The sequence below is a fragment of the Saccopteryx bilineata genome, chromosome 2 (assembly GCF_036850765.1).
Source record: "Saccopteryx bilineata isolate mSacBil1 chromosome 2, mSacBil1_pri_phased_curated, whole genome shotgun sequence".
NCBI classification, from domain to species: Eukaryota; Metazoa; Chordata; class Mammalia; order Chiroptera; family Emballonuridae; genus Saccopteryx; species Saccopteryx bilineata.
The window spans coordinates 279937463-279954572 of record NC_089491.1 but is presented as its reverse complement, the minus strand read 5'-3'; the positions used below and the strand labels follow the sequence as shown (position 1 = coordinate 279954572).

Genomic DNA, 17110 nt, shown 5'->3' with positions numbered 1-17110 from the left:
CCTCCACATCCGGGATTAAAATATTAAAATGTCTTAAGAGCAGGCAGTATAAAAAGTGCACTCTGCTAAAAACAAAACAAAACAAAACCCTTTTGGTGCCAGGGGAGGCTTGGTCCCACTCTCCAGGATCACAGTGCCTCAATCCACCTTTCCCGACCCAGACTCTGTGGTGACATCTCCTCTCTAGCGAATGAGCAGCTAACTCACAGCTACAAGTAAAGCACCTGAAGTACAGGTAGCATCTAGGGTTACCAAGCAGGCTCAATGAGATCGTTCAGAATATAGAAATATTTTCACTGATCACTTTTTATTCCTGCAAAACAGCACCCTTCTTTTAAGCTGTGGCTGGTCTGCACACTAACTGGTTCCAGGCAAGCAAGGTCTGGCTGTGGTTGATGTCTCTAAGTGGACGGGAAATGAGGTACAGATCAGGGGGAAGGAGGGCCAGTGTATACAGTCCCCAGGAGAGAACCCTGACATGTGGGCCACAACGTAACGACATGCACTGGGCCTGCTCCAATCATCCACTCAGAACTCAGCACAACAGGGCCTTGCAAACTGTAGGCATTCGACAAATACTTGCTATGAATAACCTTACAAAACGAAATAGATTATTCTGTAAACTACTACAAAGAAACTAAATAAGAAGCCCACAGCTACTCAGTGGCAAGGCCAGGACTCCAACCACGGTCTGTCTGGCTCCTGAGTCTGCTGTGCTCTTCCATTTCTGACTGAGACAAACATGCCATAGTCTCGGGTCGAGGACCTGGAGCCATGAGAAAACATGTTCTATCTCCCTGGAAAGTCGATTTTACTCCAAGTTGAATCATTTAAAATATTTGGTATATAAAACAAATACCAATACATTATGAAAGAGAACACAGAATTTATCATGTCATTTTCAATAACATGGGCCATCACCTTTTTCATTTTATAACAGCCCCAGGCTCTCTTATGGACACCAGTGCACTCTGCTCCTAGAAGAAAATCTGAGAATCATAACATCATTCCATAAATACTTGTTGAACAGCAAATGCATAGCAAGTATGTGTTAAATGCCAAGACTACAATGTAGTCCCTGACCGAAAAGTCCTGAGGCTATTCTGAAAAAGAGAGACAGGTTACCCAATAATTAGGAGTGCTAAGACGGATGCCTGCAGAGATCTATAGGAACAGGAAAGGCACCTGACTCTGACTCTGCATGTCTGCAGGACATGGACAGCCTGTGAGAAATGTTTAAGAATTCCCAGGGGGTGACCCAGGCACTATTTTCATCCCTAAATTGCTTCTTGAAAGAGTTACAGGAATTCATCATATGGAGTTATGGGGTGGGGATACTCATAGAAAATATTTGGTATATAAAACAAATTTTTTTTTTTTTTTAAATATGGTGTGGCAAAAGTAGGTTTACAGTTGTGAGTAGGTAAAACAGTTAATCCTTACATTATTCATTATTGTATTATATTCCATACAAACAACTATAAACCTATTTTTACCCCACCGTGTATTTATAAGTTATATTAATTTTCAGGAAAAGCACAGTATTCTGAAAGGGCCGCAATTTAGTACAAGAGAAAGAAATCACATTACATTGGAAAAATATACAAAAAAGAAATTAATAAGATACCCAACTTATAGTGAAAATATGAAAATGAAAGCAAAGAGATATTTTTCATCTATCAACATAGCAAAAATTTAAGAGACTGTGGGGAAACTGATACTAGTAAAGATCAGATAAACTCTATACTATAGATAAAAATATAGATTAGTACCTCTCTCAAGGGCAATCTGATTACATATATAAATTTTTCAAATGTAGATGGATACTTATAACTATGGGGGGAAAACCTAACACACATCAAAAGGAATCAAGTGATTAGGTTGACCCACCAATACAATAAAATCCTGTGCAATCATTATAAAAGGGTGAGGTAAGGTGTGGAAGGATACTTGGGAAAGACTCTTTATAAAACAGATTACGTTAGTCTTGAAGAACTGAAATCTGCAGACATGTCTGAAAGGCAGAAACCAGGGGCCAAACCGAAAACACAAGGCTAGTGTATTCAAATAGGAAAATTTATTTTAAAACACCTGGGTGCAAGCAGGCTGAGACCAGCAAAAGGTGTCAGCCTGAGCTGCAGGAGGGAGTGTTAGCCACGGGGGCTCAGGGCAAACTGGCATATCCTGGGTTATGGCCCTGGTCACTGACTTGATGAGTAGGAGGTGAGGGGTTCAGCTGCAGAAAACATCTCTGCAAATTCTTCTGATGTAGCACAGGCCTAATCAGCATGGTCCTATCTAGTCTCCTTAGTAAATCTTCAAGCCAGCCAGGGTCAGGTATCTCCCAGGAACAGCTGGGACCTGGCACCTCTGGGAATTATCTGTGAAACTTCTTTCACAGACTTCCTGTTTCCTTTTCTTTTTTTTTTTTTTTTTTCATTTTTCTGAAGCTGGAAACAGGGAGAGACAGTCAGACAGACTCCCGCATGCGCCCGACCGGGATCCACCCAGCACGCGCACCAGGGGGCGACGCTCTGCCCACCAGGGGGCGATGCTCTGCCCATCCTGGGCGTCGCCATGTTGCGACCAGAGCCACTCTAGCGCCTGAGGCAGAGGCCACAGAGCCATCCCCAGCGCCCGGGCCATCCTTGCTCCAATGGAGCCTCGGCTGCGGGAGGGGAAGAGAGAGACAGAGAGGAAAGCGCGGCGGAGGGGTGGAGAAGCAAATGGGCGCTTCTCCTGTGCCCTGGCCGGGAATCAAACCCGGGTCCTCCGCACGCTAGGCCGACGCTCTACCGCTGAGCCAACCGGCCAGGGCTGTTTCCTTTTCTTTAATTCAGTGAGGAGGGGAGGCAGAGAGACTCCTGTATGCGCTCCAATCAGAATCCACCCGGCAAGCCCTCTAGGGGGCGTTGCTCCATTGATCAGCAACCAAGCTCTTCTTAGCACCTGAGGCAGAGGCCATGGAGTCATCCTCAGCACCTGGGGACAACTTACTCCAATAGGGCCATGGCTGCAGGGGGTGGCAAGTGGGGGAGAAGTGACAGAGGAAGTGACAGATGGTCACATCTCCTGTGTGCCCTGACCAGAAATCGAACCCGGGATATCCATACACTGGGCCAACACTCCACCACTGATCCAATGGGCCTAAAATACTTTGTATCTTAGGATACAAAGTCAAGACTTAAGATTTGTGATTTAGTACCTTTAAACTGGTTGTCTCCTTTTTTTTTAATTTAATTTTTTAATTAATTCATTTTTAGAGAAGAGAGAGAAAGAAGAAAGAGAGGGATAAAGGGGGAGGAGCAGAAAGCATCAACTTCCACATGTGCCTAGACAGGGCAAGCCCAGGGTTTTGAACCAGCGACCTCAGCATTCCAGGTCGACACTTAATCCTCTGCGCCACCACAGGTCAGGCCTGGTTGTCTCCTTTCTTAACCTTAAGGTCAGTTCCTACTAAATGTCTGCTGCCAAGGACACTTTCCGGTTCCTGATGTGAAGACATCTCACTGCATTTCAAAGGAGAGGCCAGAAAGCCCTTTAGAAAGAATAAAAAACAAATTAACAATAACCTTACAGTGGGAGAGAATGTTGTTTCGAGCCCTTCTTCCTCCTCTGGGCCTACACTGTTCTTGGAATGGCAGCTGAGTAGCCATTTTATCTATCAATGTCAATATATTCAAGTTTCCTAGGACAAGATGAGGTGAAAACTGCCCTCTGCTGACTTTACTGGGCCTCTCTGATAACTTAAGATTCACCAGTGATCAGCTATGGCCACCCTGAGTAATAATTCCAAAATTAATTTATCATCTGCCAGTTGAAGTCATTCAACTGAAATTCAGAGATCTTTTAAAAAGTCAGCTTTGAGGCCCTGGCCAGTTGGCTCAGCAGTAGAGCGTCAGCCCAGTGTGTGGAAGTCCCAGGTTCAATTCCCAATCAGGGCACACAGGAAAAGCGCCCATTAGCTTTTCCACCCTTCCCCCTCTCCTGCCTCTCTATCTCTCTCTTCTCCTCCCACAGCCAAGGCTCCATGGGAGCAAAGTAGGCCCGGGTGCTGAGGATGGCTCCATGGCCTCCACCTCAGGAGCTAGAATGGCTCCAGTTGCAATGGAGCAATGCCCCAGATGGGCAGAGCATCACCCCCTGGTGGGCATGCTGGGTGGATCCCAGTTGGGCACATGTGGGTGTCTGTCTGCCTCCCTGCTTCTCACTTCAGAAAAATACAAAAAAAAAAAAAAGGCAGCTTTGAAATTACCCAGAGATTATACCTAGCAAATATAAAGGACTGTTTATTTAACTGGGTAAATCTTAAATAAGGAGCCATGCAAAAAACACAAGTGGGGGGTGCAGGTTATATAACAGACTGCACACTGGGATTCCTCTTCTAAATGATATGCACATCCAGAAGGAGTGCAACGTGAGTGTGTGTACTGTGCAGCATGGCGTATGTATGCACACATACAGGAGCGCACGCAGGAGGGCTCAGAATTGCGCTGGCTGCACACTGCTCCTCACAGCAGTGAGTGCCGGTGAAGACGTGCTTCCAGCAGCAGGGGCTGGCAGGGCTCGGACACTAGTCTAACTCCCTGAAATCGTACCATTTCTTCCAGCAATATTCAAATGGTTCATTCATCTTCTCAGGCCAGAGAGTGAAGTTTACCACATCTCCCACCACATCAGACTTTTTACTAGTTTTTTCTAACAGTGACTGGCAGACGAGTGTACAGATATTACAGTCCACCAAAACAGCATTCTTGCTGACGGCTGAGGAAGACTGGGGGTGAGGGAGTACTCAGCAAGGTAGTGAAAAGAACATTTCAGGCACAGACATAACTAAAGGTGATTCAGGGCATGATTAAATAGCGTGTTAGGACAGGGAGCATCAGCACCATGCAATGATGGACTTCTCATCAAAAATAACCAATTGCCTGACCAGGCAGTGGTGCAAGGGATAGAGCGTTGGCCTGGGATGCTGAAACCCCGAGGTCACTAGCTTGAGCACAGACTCATTGGGTTTAAGCAAGGGCTACCAGCTTGAGCACAGGATCATAGACACGATCCCATGGTTGCTGGCTTGAAGCCCAAGGTCACTGTCTTGAGCAAGGGGTCCCTCGGCCTGCTGTAGGCCCGCCCCCCGTCAAGGTACATATGAGAAAGCAATCAATTAACTAAGGTGCCGCAAGTATGAGTTGATGTTTCTCATTTCATCTTCCTATCTACCCCCCTCTAAAAATAAATAAATAAATAAATAAATAAATGACAAATTTTCTTGTTGAAAGCAACACTCCCTGGCTACAGTAACTGGAGGAAGGGGAGTGGGAAACAAAACCATGGTAGTTACCTGTATCTCAATCTTGTCACAACTCATTTGAGAAACATTAAAATATTTTAAATACATGTTAAGCCAAATAACATGGACCACAGTAAGGCCTAATTTCTTATCTAGACAACTAATCACAAAAAATATAAATGATGCTCCAAATGAAAATGTTCTAGATGTTAACTATGCTAATAGCTTCAATTTAAAATATAATTCTTAAGAGAAATCAAAAGGTTTAGGATTTATAGATACCAGGATCAGTAATGTACATACAAACAGCTTCAAAATATTTTGATGGTCAACATGTGGAGAAGGCTGGAAGCTAGGTTAGTGTTAGATCTGTAAGTATGTAACCATCTCTCCAATCCACAGACAGCAAGGAGTGCCTGACTGACTAGACCACATGACCTGGACCTGGGAACCATGCAGGAGCACTAAGGACAAACTCAGAAATAACTGTTGCTAAATATTGGGTCATTCAACTGACTTGAAGCAGAAGTTAGTGGTTAAGAGTGACAACACTCTTGATGGCCCACTTCCATGACCAAAATAGGTCAGTGACCTAGGTGTATATGCAGCCTCTTTCTATGGCAGTTTTATCACCTGACAGGTGAGGGTGACAACTATATACACCCCGTGGTTCACTGTGAAGATTAATGTGAGAAAGCTGTAGAGTGACCGACACAAAGACTCAGTAACTGTGGTTTAATAGTGCTGTCACTAGAAGGGAATACATTGGTTGGAAGGTGTGGAATCTCTTCCAAATTTTGCCTTTGTGTTTGGCCACTGAAAAGGACAGGTCTTGAAAATTATCTTCAGCTAAATCCAACTCTTCCTGGACCAGCCAAGCCAAACTTCTGTTCCTTGAAAGTGCTGTTTTCACTAGTTTCAAGAATACACTTCTGTGTATACGTTCCTGTTGCCTAGAACACTTCTGGCCCCACTTCCTACTCCTGGCCTTGGGGAGAAGGGGAGGTTAACGTACAGCTGTCCTTTATGTCTCTGTGAACACCACTTCTTCAGGGAGCCCTTCCCAAACCCTCTTGTGAGTGCAGAAGGACCAGTCCGATGGTTAATTACAACCCAGTTCATGTTCACACTGAGAACGACTGCAGTTCCTGATAAAGCTTACTGTCTGTCCTTGTTCACTCATATTCTAATAACATGTTTCAAGTTTAAAATCTAAATACCACCTTTCCAGAGAGTTGTCCCTGTTGCTAAGATAGGATCAAGCCTTATCATGCTTTATATTCTTAATGTCTGCTAAAACGGTATCAGATGAAAGCCAACCTACTCAAAGTATTTGTTGTTTACTGGTCTTCACCCAAGAGATGTTTTTGAAGAATTCCACAACTTAAAAAGGAAAGGGAAAAATTGGATGAAAACAATCCACAACCTATCAATGAGAATCCTCTGAGCCAGGAAAGGTAAGTGATTTGTTCAGCATGGAAAAGTAAACAGAGTAAGGACCCAGGATTCCTGGTCTGTTTCCCTTCACTATACCACCTTTTTTGTGCACTGAGAACCATTCAAGAGATTCTAAGCCATCACTCTGAAACACAGCAAGTTCTCATTCAATGCTACTGAATGACTTGTAAAGCTTTTTAAACTATGGGTGGCCTCCACTGTCGTAGAAACTCAAGAGGGGCGGCTGGAGTCTTCAGATGCTGAAAAGTTCCATGGGTGATTCTCATCACCGCAAAGAACGAGAACCCCCAATGTAATAACTCAAACATCATTTGCTAAATGTCTCCTCTGTCCCTAGCAGTGTGTGTCTGCTCTCAAGCTCACAGGAGGAGACAAGATTTACTTATATAAACTAATTGGGGGGGGGGGGGGAGAGACTGTGGATAATGAAGTGCTGATGTCACTAAATTTAGAGAAAGTAGGACAGGATCACAGGCTTGAGGGATGAGCTATTTGCGGAGGTAGAATAGTGGATGGATAGATAGATCCCTTATGATAAACAAGAGTAAATTTTCACCTGGGAAAGTGCCTCAAGGGCCCTTGCCAAGTAAGGGAGGATGACTTCCCTGCCCTCCACCCATTTCTATCACAAGGGCTGCACTGCTCACCTTGTATACAGTAAACTGTGGCTTCAAGTTTGTTTTAAAAAGAATTCCGATGGCTTTTAAAAGTTTGAACACTTATTTACCAAGGAAAAAGAAAATCAGTAGGGAAGTAACTTGTCCCCAAATCACAAAGCTAAACAGAAGCATGGGGTCCAGGTCCACAGCGTCTTGTGCCCTTTTCACCCTACCACGACCCCCACCAGGACATTCTAGGGAGGGGCCGTGTGAAGGTGTTGGCAAGGGTTCTCCCAGAGTGCCCTGCACACCAGCAGCCTGGCTTGGACATAGGGTTTCCACGCAGGTCCTGTGTCTTAAACTGGGAAGGAGCGAGAGGGGAGGGAGAGGAGCCCAAGCAAACACAGAATAAAACACAGCCACCGTCCCAGGTCAGCTTTTCTACTAAGCTTTAGGGACAGTTTTAAATTTTTAAAACCTGATTTAAAAAAAGAAAACAAACAAACGCAGTGCTTGCGATGTGCCTGCAAGGAGCCTTCCTGGGTGGAACTGTTCGGTCCTGATCTCCAGAAAGTATCAACAGTAAAAGGTAAGAGTAAGAATGCACAGGCAGGTGAGGGGCAGGCAGCAGAACAGCGGAATCAAGGATGTTCATGTCACCACAATGGAACTTCAGGAGGGGGAGAGTGCTAGGAGACAGCTCCTTCTCCCAAGGTGTCAAGGTGTTGGCTGCCCCTGAACGTGCACCCTGTAGCCCCGTGCCCCAGTCACTCTGGGGCCCAAGCGTCTCTGCAGCAGCACAAACAATGACACTGCTGCTCCAGCTCTGGTGCTCCTGTAGGAAAAGCCACCACAGAACGTGAAAGTACCTCTACTGTCTACACCAGGGGTCCCAGAACTTTTTACACAGGGGGCCAGTTCATTGTCCTTCAGACCGTTGGAGGGCCAGGCTATAAAGAAAAACAACTATGAACAAATCCCTATGCACACTGCATATATCTTATTTTAAAGTAAAAAACAAAACAGGAACAAATACAATATTTAAAATAAAGAACAAATAAATTTAAATCAAATTGACCAGTATTTCAATGGGAACTATGGGCCTGCTTTTGGCTAATGAGATGGTCAATGTCCGGTTCCATATTTGTCACTGCTAGCCGTAACAAGTGATATGACGTGCTTCTGGAGCCGTGATGCGTGTGTCCTGTGTCACTGGAAGTAGTACTGTACGTGAGTGATGTCATGCTTTGCGGCGCCGCCACAACAGTGCTCCTCTCACTGACCACCAATGGAAGAGGTGCCCCTTCTGGAAGTGCGGCGGGGGCCAGAAAAATGGCCTCAGGGGGCCGCATGTGGCCCACGGGCTGTAGTTTGGGGACCCCTGGTCTACACGCTACTCCCACAGTGTCCCTGCAGCGCTGGTGTTATCACGGTCTTGTTACTGGAAGAAACAACCACAGAAGTCAGTGCCAAGGCCAAAACAGAGGTCTAGAACTGAGTGTCCAGGCTGAATGCTCAGTCCACACAGTGGCATGAGCATGTCTCAGTCCTCTATGTTTAGTACACATTTAATTCAGTAAAAGTTTTCTGATTTTCGCAGTGAATGTATACCCACCAAGCATGTCTGAAACGACATGTCTAACACTGAATTCACTGCCCAGTCCCCAAACGGCTGCATCTTCCAACTTCCCTACTTCTGTTCATGGTACTGCTCTTCATCATCTAAGCTCAAAACCTTGCTTACCCTTTGACTCTAATTAGTTGCTAAAGACTTTAAATTAAGGGATTTGATCACAGCTCAAGAACAACAAAATTCAACGGATCCCTACTGCCTAGCAAGTGAAAGCCAAAGTCCTACCCCAGCAACATGGCAGTCAACCCCTCCCTGCCTGGCCCCCTCCACTCGCCTGGACACAGTCTGTCATCACGAACCTGCAAGTTTTGGCTATTCCCAAAACACACTCAGTGCTTGTTAAGCACATAACCCTGGGAAAGTCATTTAATCTGCACTCTGTTTTACTCAACTATAAAATGGGTATAATAATACTTGCCTGAAAGGACCAATTGAGGTAATAAAAATCAAAGTGTAGCTATAAATTTTAAGCTACTATAAAAACACAGACATTATCATAATGCCACAGTGATGGTAATTTTATTTTATTTTATACCTGCCTTGCTCCAGAAAGGATATAAAGTAGCCCACATAAAACAAAAAATCACAAGTTTAAGGTGGAAGCAATAAAAGAAACACGAAAACAAAATGGAACCAGGAATAAGGCTAAGGACATGCATACCACAATGGCCTGTATCATCTTTCAGGTTAATAATTTGTCCTAAACACTAAAGTTTGATTTGGAAAGAAAACTAAGTAGACAATTCAGGGTCCAGAGGACTGAAAACAAAACCACTGGTCAGAAGTAAAATAGTTCCTACTGTCAGACCAGGCAAGAAGTCCACCCACTGGTTCTCATTCCAGGATGTAAATAAACAGAATCCCAGTGTATTCATCGGGGTTACCTATACCATTACATCCTATCAGATCAAAAGCCCCCTGAGGTCAGGTAATTATCTTATTATGTTTGCATCTCCAACAGCATTTAAAGCAATTAACAAACACCCATACTTCAATTTTTATATACTGGTTTCCACGGATCCCATTTCTCCCTTCCTTTTTCAAACCATTTTGCACACCATGTGACTCCTAACACTTCTTCTTTCACAAGATTCCTTACTTCCCAGACCTCCACCAGCCTCCCTGCACACAGAACATATGCCTCCCCCTTTACCTTCACAGCACAACCTAGAACATGGCTCATCTGTCTCATCCCTCTAATGGTTTCTTGCCCTTTCAATCTCCGTTTAAAAATCTCACCTTCTATGAAAAGTCTACCTAACAGCAACATGGTAGGGGGAGGGACCAGAGAGGAGGAGACTGGAAAGTCAGAAGTCTTGTGTTTTCACCCATTACTCAACTGTTAGGAGACTGTGAGCAAGTCACTGAACCACTGAGTGGTGGCTTTAGGACCAGGGCTTCTAAATGACCTTCCAGCTATAACATTCAACAATGTATGAGTTCCTACAAATGTGGACACACCCTGATCTCTACTCTGATCATTACTATCTGTTACATATTTAAATATGTAATTACATACATTGTGTTTTAATTTTCTCTGCTAGTAAAACATAACTCTTCTACAGTAGAGTCATATTCCCTGGTTATCCCCAAAGATAACCAGCACTGGACCAGATACATAACAGATACTTTTTGTAAGCAGAGAATTGTTTAAATAGCTATTTTTTAATATACTTGCTTGCTGCAGTATGAGTCAGCAAAAAAGGGGGCATTTTTTTAAATCAAGCACAACATTAAAATACTAAAACAAGAAAGTAGCTAAGTCACTTTCTCTAAAAAGGTATATATTCACTCTGTAAGCTACAACGCCATTACTTAAGGTAACCCCATGCTAAACACAACTGAGTGAAAATATACAACATAATGCTGATCTTTTATTGCAAAGAGAACACCCACTAGCAAAATGAAAATAAGACCGCCCTGGCCGGTTGGCTCAGCGGTAGAGCGTCGGCCTGGCGTGCAGGAGTCCCGGGTTCGATTCTCAGCCGGGGCACATAGGAGAAGCGCCCATCTGCTTCTCCACCCCTCCCCATCTCCTTCCTCTCTGTCTCTCTCTTCCCCTCCCGCAGCCAAGGCTCCATTGGAGCAAAGATGGCCCGGGCACTGAGGATGGCTCTGTGGCCTCTGCCTCAGGTGCTAGAATGGCTCTGGATGCAACAGAGTGACGCCCCAGAGGGGCAGAGCATCGCCCCCTGGTGGGCATGCCGGGAGCATGCGGGAGTCTGACTGCCTCCCTGTTCCCAGCTTCGGAAAAAATGAAAAAAAAAAAAAAAAGAAAAGAAAAGAAAATAAGACCAACTATAATTTTTATTATTTTACTCATTTTACTTATACATTATTGCTGTGGTTCCAACGTAAAAAACAATAAAATGACGCAGAGAACAATGAAGTCAATCACATGACAGATTAAACTGCACTTGCAATGACTTTCCATACCACAGGCTGGGTAAGGCCACTGCCGCCAACACTCAACGTTGAACGCAGTTGTGTGCTTTTCACAGTGTCTTTTTTAAAAACTCAACATTGTGTACCCTTTTCTGGATGAATACTCAGGTTCCTGGACACTACTTAAAAAACAATCTGATAAATCAAGAGGCTTGCTGATTCTTCTTTTGCTCTTTCCTACTCAGCCCTGTCAGCAAAATCAAGGCAACACTGAAAACTTGCATGTTTGTATCACTGGAAAAAAATAAAGGAAAAAGGAAAAAGAAAGAAGCTGCATCAGTCACTGAGTACAAACAAGATACCTATCAATACTCAATAAATTAACAGCCTCAAATAAAAACAAACAGAACTCTATAAACCACGCACATGATATACAAAGAGCTTCTACAATCACTGGTTCTGAAGCTCAAGACAATTCTCATGCCCCAACTTTCCACGCCTGTAAGTGGGCCGGTGAGCCAGGCCCTGGCCTGCTTGTGATTTCTGCTCCCGTGACTGTTACTGCCGAAGGGGCTAGTAAGGGTGTTTATCGCTGCCAGCTCAGAACACGGGCAGAAAGATGTCAGCACCAAATAAAACCAACCTGTTCCTAAGAATATAAATCTATGAAGTTATCCAATTCTCCTTATTCACAAATTGTCAATAATGTACAAAAACATCTAGCAAAACAAGATGGAGAAGAAAACTGCTATTCTCTGTGAACTGTAATTATTACCTCTTTCAACCTTGATTCCACTCCAGGAGATATTTATCTCATTTAAGCAAAACAAAACAATAAGAATAAAGGAAAATCTGGCTCAAAGAACTTCTTTAAAAAAAGAAAAAGAAGGAAAGACTTCTTCCAGGAGGGATACAGAAACTCAAGTAAGGCAGATGTAGAACAATCCAACTCACATGCTACCAGTGAAGATTAGATTTCCCTGGAGGAAATAATAAGCATATTTGCTCAGGCACTTTACATTAAAGGAGGCAAGAGAAACAAGAATAGGGGTGACCAAAAAGGGGCATGTTTTGTCTGTGACTTGTTCTCTTCTATAAACAGTAATTATTTGAATAGTTCTAAAGGCAATCACTTCCATTAGGAAAACACATTCCTGCTTAAAATTTGGCTTTGTAGTCCTCAAGAATTACAAAACCCGTGTAACTGAACCAATACTGTTGTATAAAAGCAAATTAATGACAGTCACACACCAGGATTTTAAAATAAAATTAATTGTAATAGCACCCAAAAGAAGACTTGTATGTGAAGACTGGGGCTCTGGGTGTTCAATATTAAACACAAAACAAAAACAACAGTAACAATATGGTGATCATCAATACATAATAGTATAGTCATCCTGGTACAAAGGAAACAGATATTCATGAAAGTGAGTGACCAATTTTAAAAACATAACTAAATTCAAGATTGAGTAATACAGATTCAAGAAACTTCAACTACTTCATTTTGAATTAAAAACACTTATGAAAAATAACATTTAAACATCCTGTTCTTTCATTTTAGAACCACCTGCTTAAGATATTAAAGGCTCCTTTCTAAACATCTTAAATGGCTTGATAAGAGCCATTTAATTTAACATTCTGAGCTCTCAACTTATTTCAGAATCCACTAAGTGAGTAACAGAGTAACAATGACTTCAACCTAGACAGCAATGAAACATGTCACTGCTGCTGCTTTATACTGCCTATTGAGGCAGAGAAGAGTAAATTAAAAAGGCGGCAGAACACCACACCATTTAAACCTGAATGGCAGTAGCTGTGTGTATTTCCCTTGACTACTGGAGTTTCTGACAAAGATAAAATGTAAGGAATCAGAAATGGGTTTGGGGAAGATGTTAAAAACTACTTGTACAGTAATGGCTTAGAAGCAGAGTGGTCCTTTTTTAAATGTGAAAACATTTGGGCCAACTGTGACATGAATTTTCAGGACCTAAATTCAAACACACTATATAATTAATAGTAGACAAGTTAGGAAGGAAAGTGATCATGGGTTTTGTGAAAACTTGTGGGAAGCCACCTGACAAACACAAAAGAAGACAGGCAGGTTACAGCTGATGGAAGTTCAAAAGTAAACTGAAACACTATCTAGTGAGCTTGGCTGACAAGTTGGAGTTAGGAATAAAGCGTAGCAATGCTACCACATTCCCAGGTTATCTGAATCATCACTAAGATAAACTAGCTGGATAAAAAAATGTCTAATGGAAAAACCCATGCAGCTGTCCAAAATCATAAGCAAAATCACTACCTCACAATGAGACAATTTTAAAAAATCACTAATCAATCAAAATAAAATTTGTCCAAACTAATTTAAGACAAACCCCAAAATAATTCTGAATTATAATTTTAAAAGCTGCTGGCAAAGAGCAGACTTTCCTGTATTCCACCTTATTTTAAACACTTTAATTTCAACCTAAAAGAGTAATAGCCCTCATGTTCTTCAACTTCACTTTCTTCATGGAAATAGGGATATACATGGTCTTTCCTTCAAGCCTGGACTGTGCCCTGATCAAGTCAAGAAACAGCTTCTTACTGGATTTTGGGGTATAACGAAGAACCCATTTAAAATGAGCACGCATATGGGATCATTTCAAGGATGATACTTACGTAAGGCCTATAGTCTCCACTTGAGAGTTTGAGGAAATTAATTTCTACAATAGTATGGAAAGCCATCAGAATATAAAAGGGCCATTAATAATCCTTTCCGTATTACATACAGAAAGTGTACCAGCGAAATTTTCTTTTTGTAAAACGCAATGTACATTTTCTCCTCTCAGATAAAATGCCTACAATCTTGGTGGTGGTTAAATTGCAGCTATAAAGGAAATTGTTCCGAGATAAATGGTTTCCCTATGAGAAGGTTTCCCTGCTCCACTTCACCTCAGGACAATAAATCAAATTAACTACACCCTGTCCTCTGTCCAATGACATCATCAGTTTGACAACATCTTGGGAATTGGGTGCTAAAACATATGCTATTTAAGGCGTGAAATCATATCCCTGCTTTCTGTCCACCTGACCTCAAGCATCAGGTCTCTGCAGCAGTCATTCACCTGAACATCCTCGAGAAAGCTACAGACTTTTCTTTTTCCTGTTGCATTTGGGGCCTGCCTCCTGGAGGTTAAAGAAGAAAAATGGTAAGAACTGGTTATTTGAAACCGGCTTGCTTTTAGCCCATGAAATCTAAAATTTTGTTACAAATTAAACTGAAGACCAATGTCTCACCAAATCTGTGCCTTTACATAATTTCACAGGTTTTAACACATCAGTGTTAAGCAACACTTCTGATACTTTCTTCAACTAGGTGCGGTAAAAACCACAAGAGAAATAACACCATGATTTTAAAGACACACTCCAACTAAACAAAATAAAAAGGAAAGAAAACTTTCACCAAGAGCAAGACCAAAAATTCAAAATCATTGTTTCTTCTACATAGCCAAAGTTAATCTGCCTTTTACCCACCCAACTGTCTAAATCTCCATAGAACATAAAATCAATTCTGACAACTTAAAGAAGAGGGGCGGATATGCTGGGAGGAGAGTAAGTTCCGAGATCAGGGTGGACACAATGCCCATGTTTATGCCTCCATTTTCACTCATTTAACCATGACACAAACACTCAAAGAAAACAGAACCCCATTTCAGCGTTTCAGGAGTGCAACAAAACAAGCAAGTGTGTTACACTGACAGCACAAAATTAGTATCAGCCCATTTTAAATTCCAACAAAAAGGCTGAAAAGGGAGCACAGCCCTGGGAAGTTCTGCAAGTGCTGTCCCTTGGGATTTATAAAATACTAAACTATTCCACAACTCCTGAAAAAGGAAAGGGGAAAAAAAAAAACCGATTGGTTCTAGAAATCCTGCAGACTTACTTTCAAAAAGCCTGGGGGGGTAAGAGGCAAAGGGCAGGAGGTATCTATCACCAAATCAAAGTGAAACCTAAACAGGCTTCATTGGGCCTCTGAAAATAGGACAGCTTTTTCTCCCCCCCACCCCCCACCCCTTAGGCCCAATATTACTGCAAACTGGAAGAAAGTCTTTCTAAGAGAAAACAAAACAGGGCAGAGTTGATGCTCAGTTCTGGAGCTGTTGTAACGCTGGGGAGGCCCCAGGAGGGTCAGCTGTGCCTGCAGAGGAGGGGGTGCCTGTGGATTGGGGGAAGGGGGGGGAGTCATTTTGGTTATTAGTAAATAAATCAGGCGACCGAGAACAAGAGGCCTAGGCAACCGCAGGAGGAACCAGGCCTCGCCCCCCCCCCTTCTCCTCCCGGCACAGCCTGGGTTTGATCTCAGAGCCCTGTGGATTGCCAAGGAGAAAAAAAAAAGAATCATATCGAACCACAAAAGCACATGGGGCGAATGTAAAATATAAACACGGCGTTGGGCTGTGAGTGGCTGTTATTAAAGGTCTGAATTACTAAACATGAGAGGCGGGGAAAGCCAGGCGGCCATTTCAATAATATAAACCTCCCCGAATTAGACATTATTCAAATGAGAGAGGATTCGCGCAGCAGCAGCGAGCAAGGAGGACCCGGCCCCGGCGAGGAGACGCGGCCACGAACCCGGCGGGGATCCCCATCTCTCCCTACACCTAGCAGGAGGGACACCGGGATGTTAGCAACTTGTCAGGCCGGGGGTCCCGAGGCCGGCCGTTCTCACGCCACGTTCTGGAGACCTGCGGGCGCTCCGGGGGCCGGGGGGCGCGGGGCCCGACCCCGGCCTGGCCTTGCGGTCAGGGAGAGACGCGGGGGCCACACCACCCCGCTCCCCTGGGGCTGCCGACCGACGGCCCAAGCACATGCCCCTCCGAGGGGGACGTCCAAGGGTCGGGTCCCCCCCGCCCCGGAGGGCGCCCACCCGCCGCCCCTCGAGCGCGGGGCCTGCTCGGGTCGGGCTGCCCCCGGTGGGGGCACAAGCGGGCGCGGGGAGGTGCCGGGGCCGTGACCCCGGCCGGGCACCCCCCGCCGCCCCCGGGGGCACGCGTGCTCGGGGCCCGCTGCCTCCCGGCATTGTGCCGCCGCCGCCGCCCGTCCTCCACGCCCCCCCCCCCCGCGCCCGCCCGGGCCGCCCGCCCGCCGCTATGAATATGTAAAGCGTCTTCATTGTCCTCCGCGGCCTCGGACCCGCTCGGGCTCGGGCTCCGGCCGGGCGGAGGCGGAGGAAGGGCCGCAGCCCCCGCTGCCCTGGGTCCCCCTCCGCTCGGCCGCTGCGAGCCTCTCTACCCCTCCGCTCGGCTCCCGGCGGGGGCTCAGCGCTCCCCGGCCCCCCAGCTCCCCGCCGTTAATTATAATAATCCTGAGTACTAATAAATTATGCTAAGTCGCGGGGGGGGGCCGCGGGAGCCGGGCTGGAGTATGAATATGAATATGTAAAATGCCGTAATGATTACCTGCTGCTGCTGCCGCCGCGGCTGAACTCTCATCTTGACTCGCTGCTCCTCCGTCCGCCATTTTGAATATTTTAACCAAAATCGCCGGGTCGATAAGCCCTCCCTCGCTCGGGCTCCCCTCCCCCCGCCCGCCCTCCACACCGCCCCCTCCAACTCGCCCCTCCCGCGCTTTCCTGTCCCCCGGCGCGCGACAGGGGGCGCACGAGTCCACCCCCGTGGACGAGCCCCACCTCTTCGGGCGGCTCTGCGCACGCGCTTTCCGGACGCGGCGGCTCCTCAGCCGCTAAAGCACCCCCAACCTGCC

General features: G+C 45.0%; 1 protein-coding gene across 3 annotated transcripts in view; it reads right to left on the bottom strand.

Annotated features, from left to right (window-relative positions):
• POU2F1 (POU class 2 homeobox 1) overlaps window positions 1–16907 on the bottom strand; it is a 114830-nt gene extending 97923 nt beyond the window's left edge. For 2 of the 3 annotated variants that reach the window (XM_066261050.1, XM_066261055.1), the window contains exon 1: window positions 16807–16907. In XM_066261050.1, the coding sequence (XP_066117147.1) occupies window positions 16807–16867 (61 nt within the window). In that variant the 5' untranslated portion in view covers window positions 16868–16907. The remainder of the gene's footprint in view (window positions 1–16806) is intronic. The other variant, XM_066261052.1, reaches the window with a different exon arrangement.
• Window positions 16908–17110: the final 203 nt, after the last annotated feature.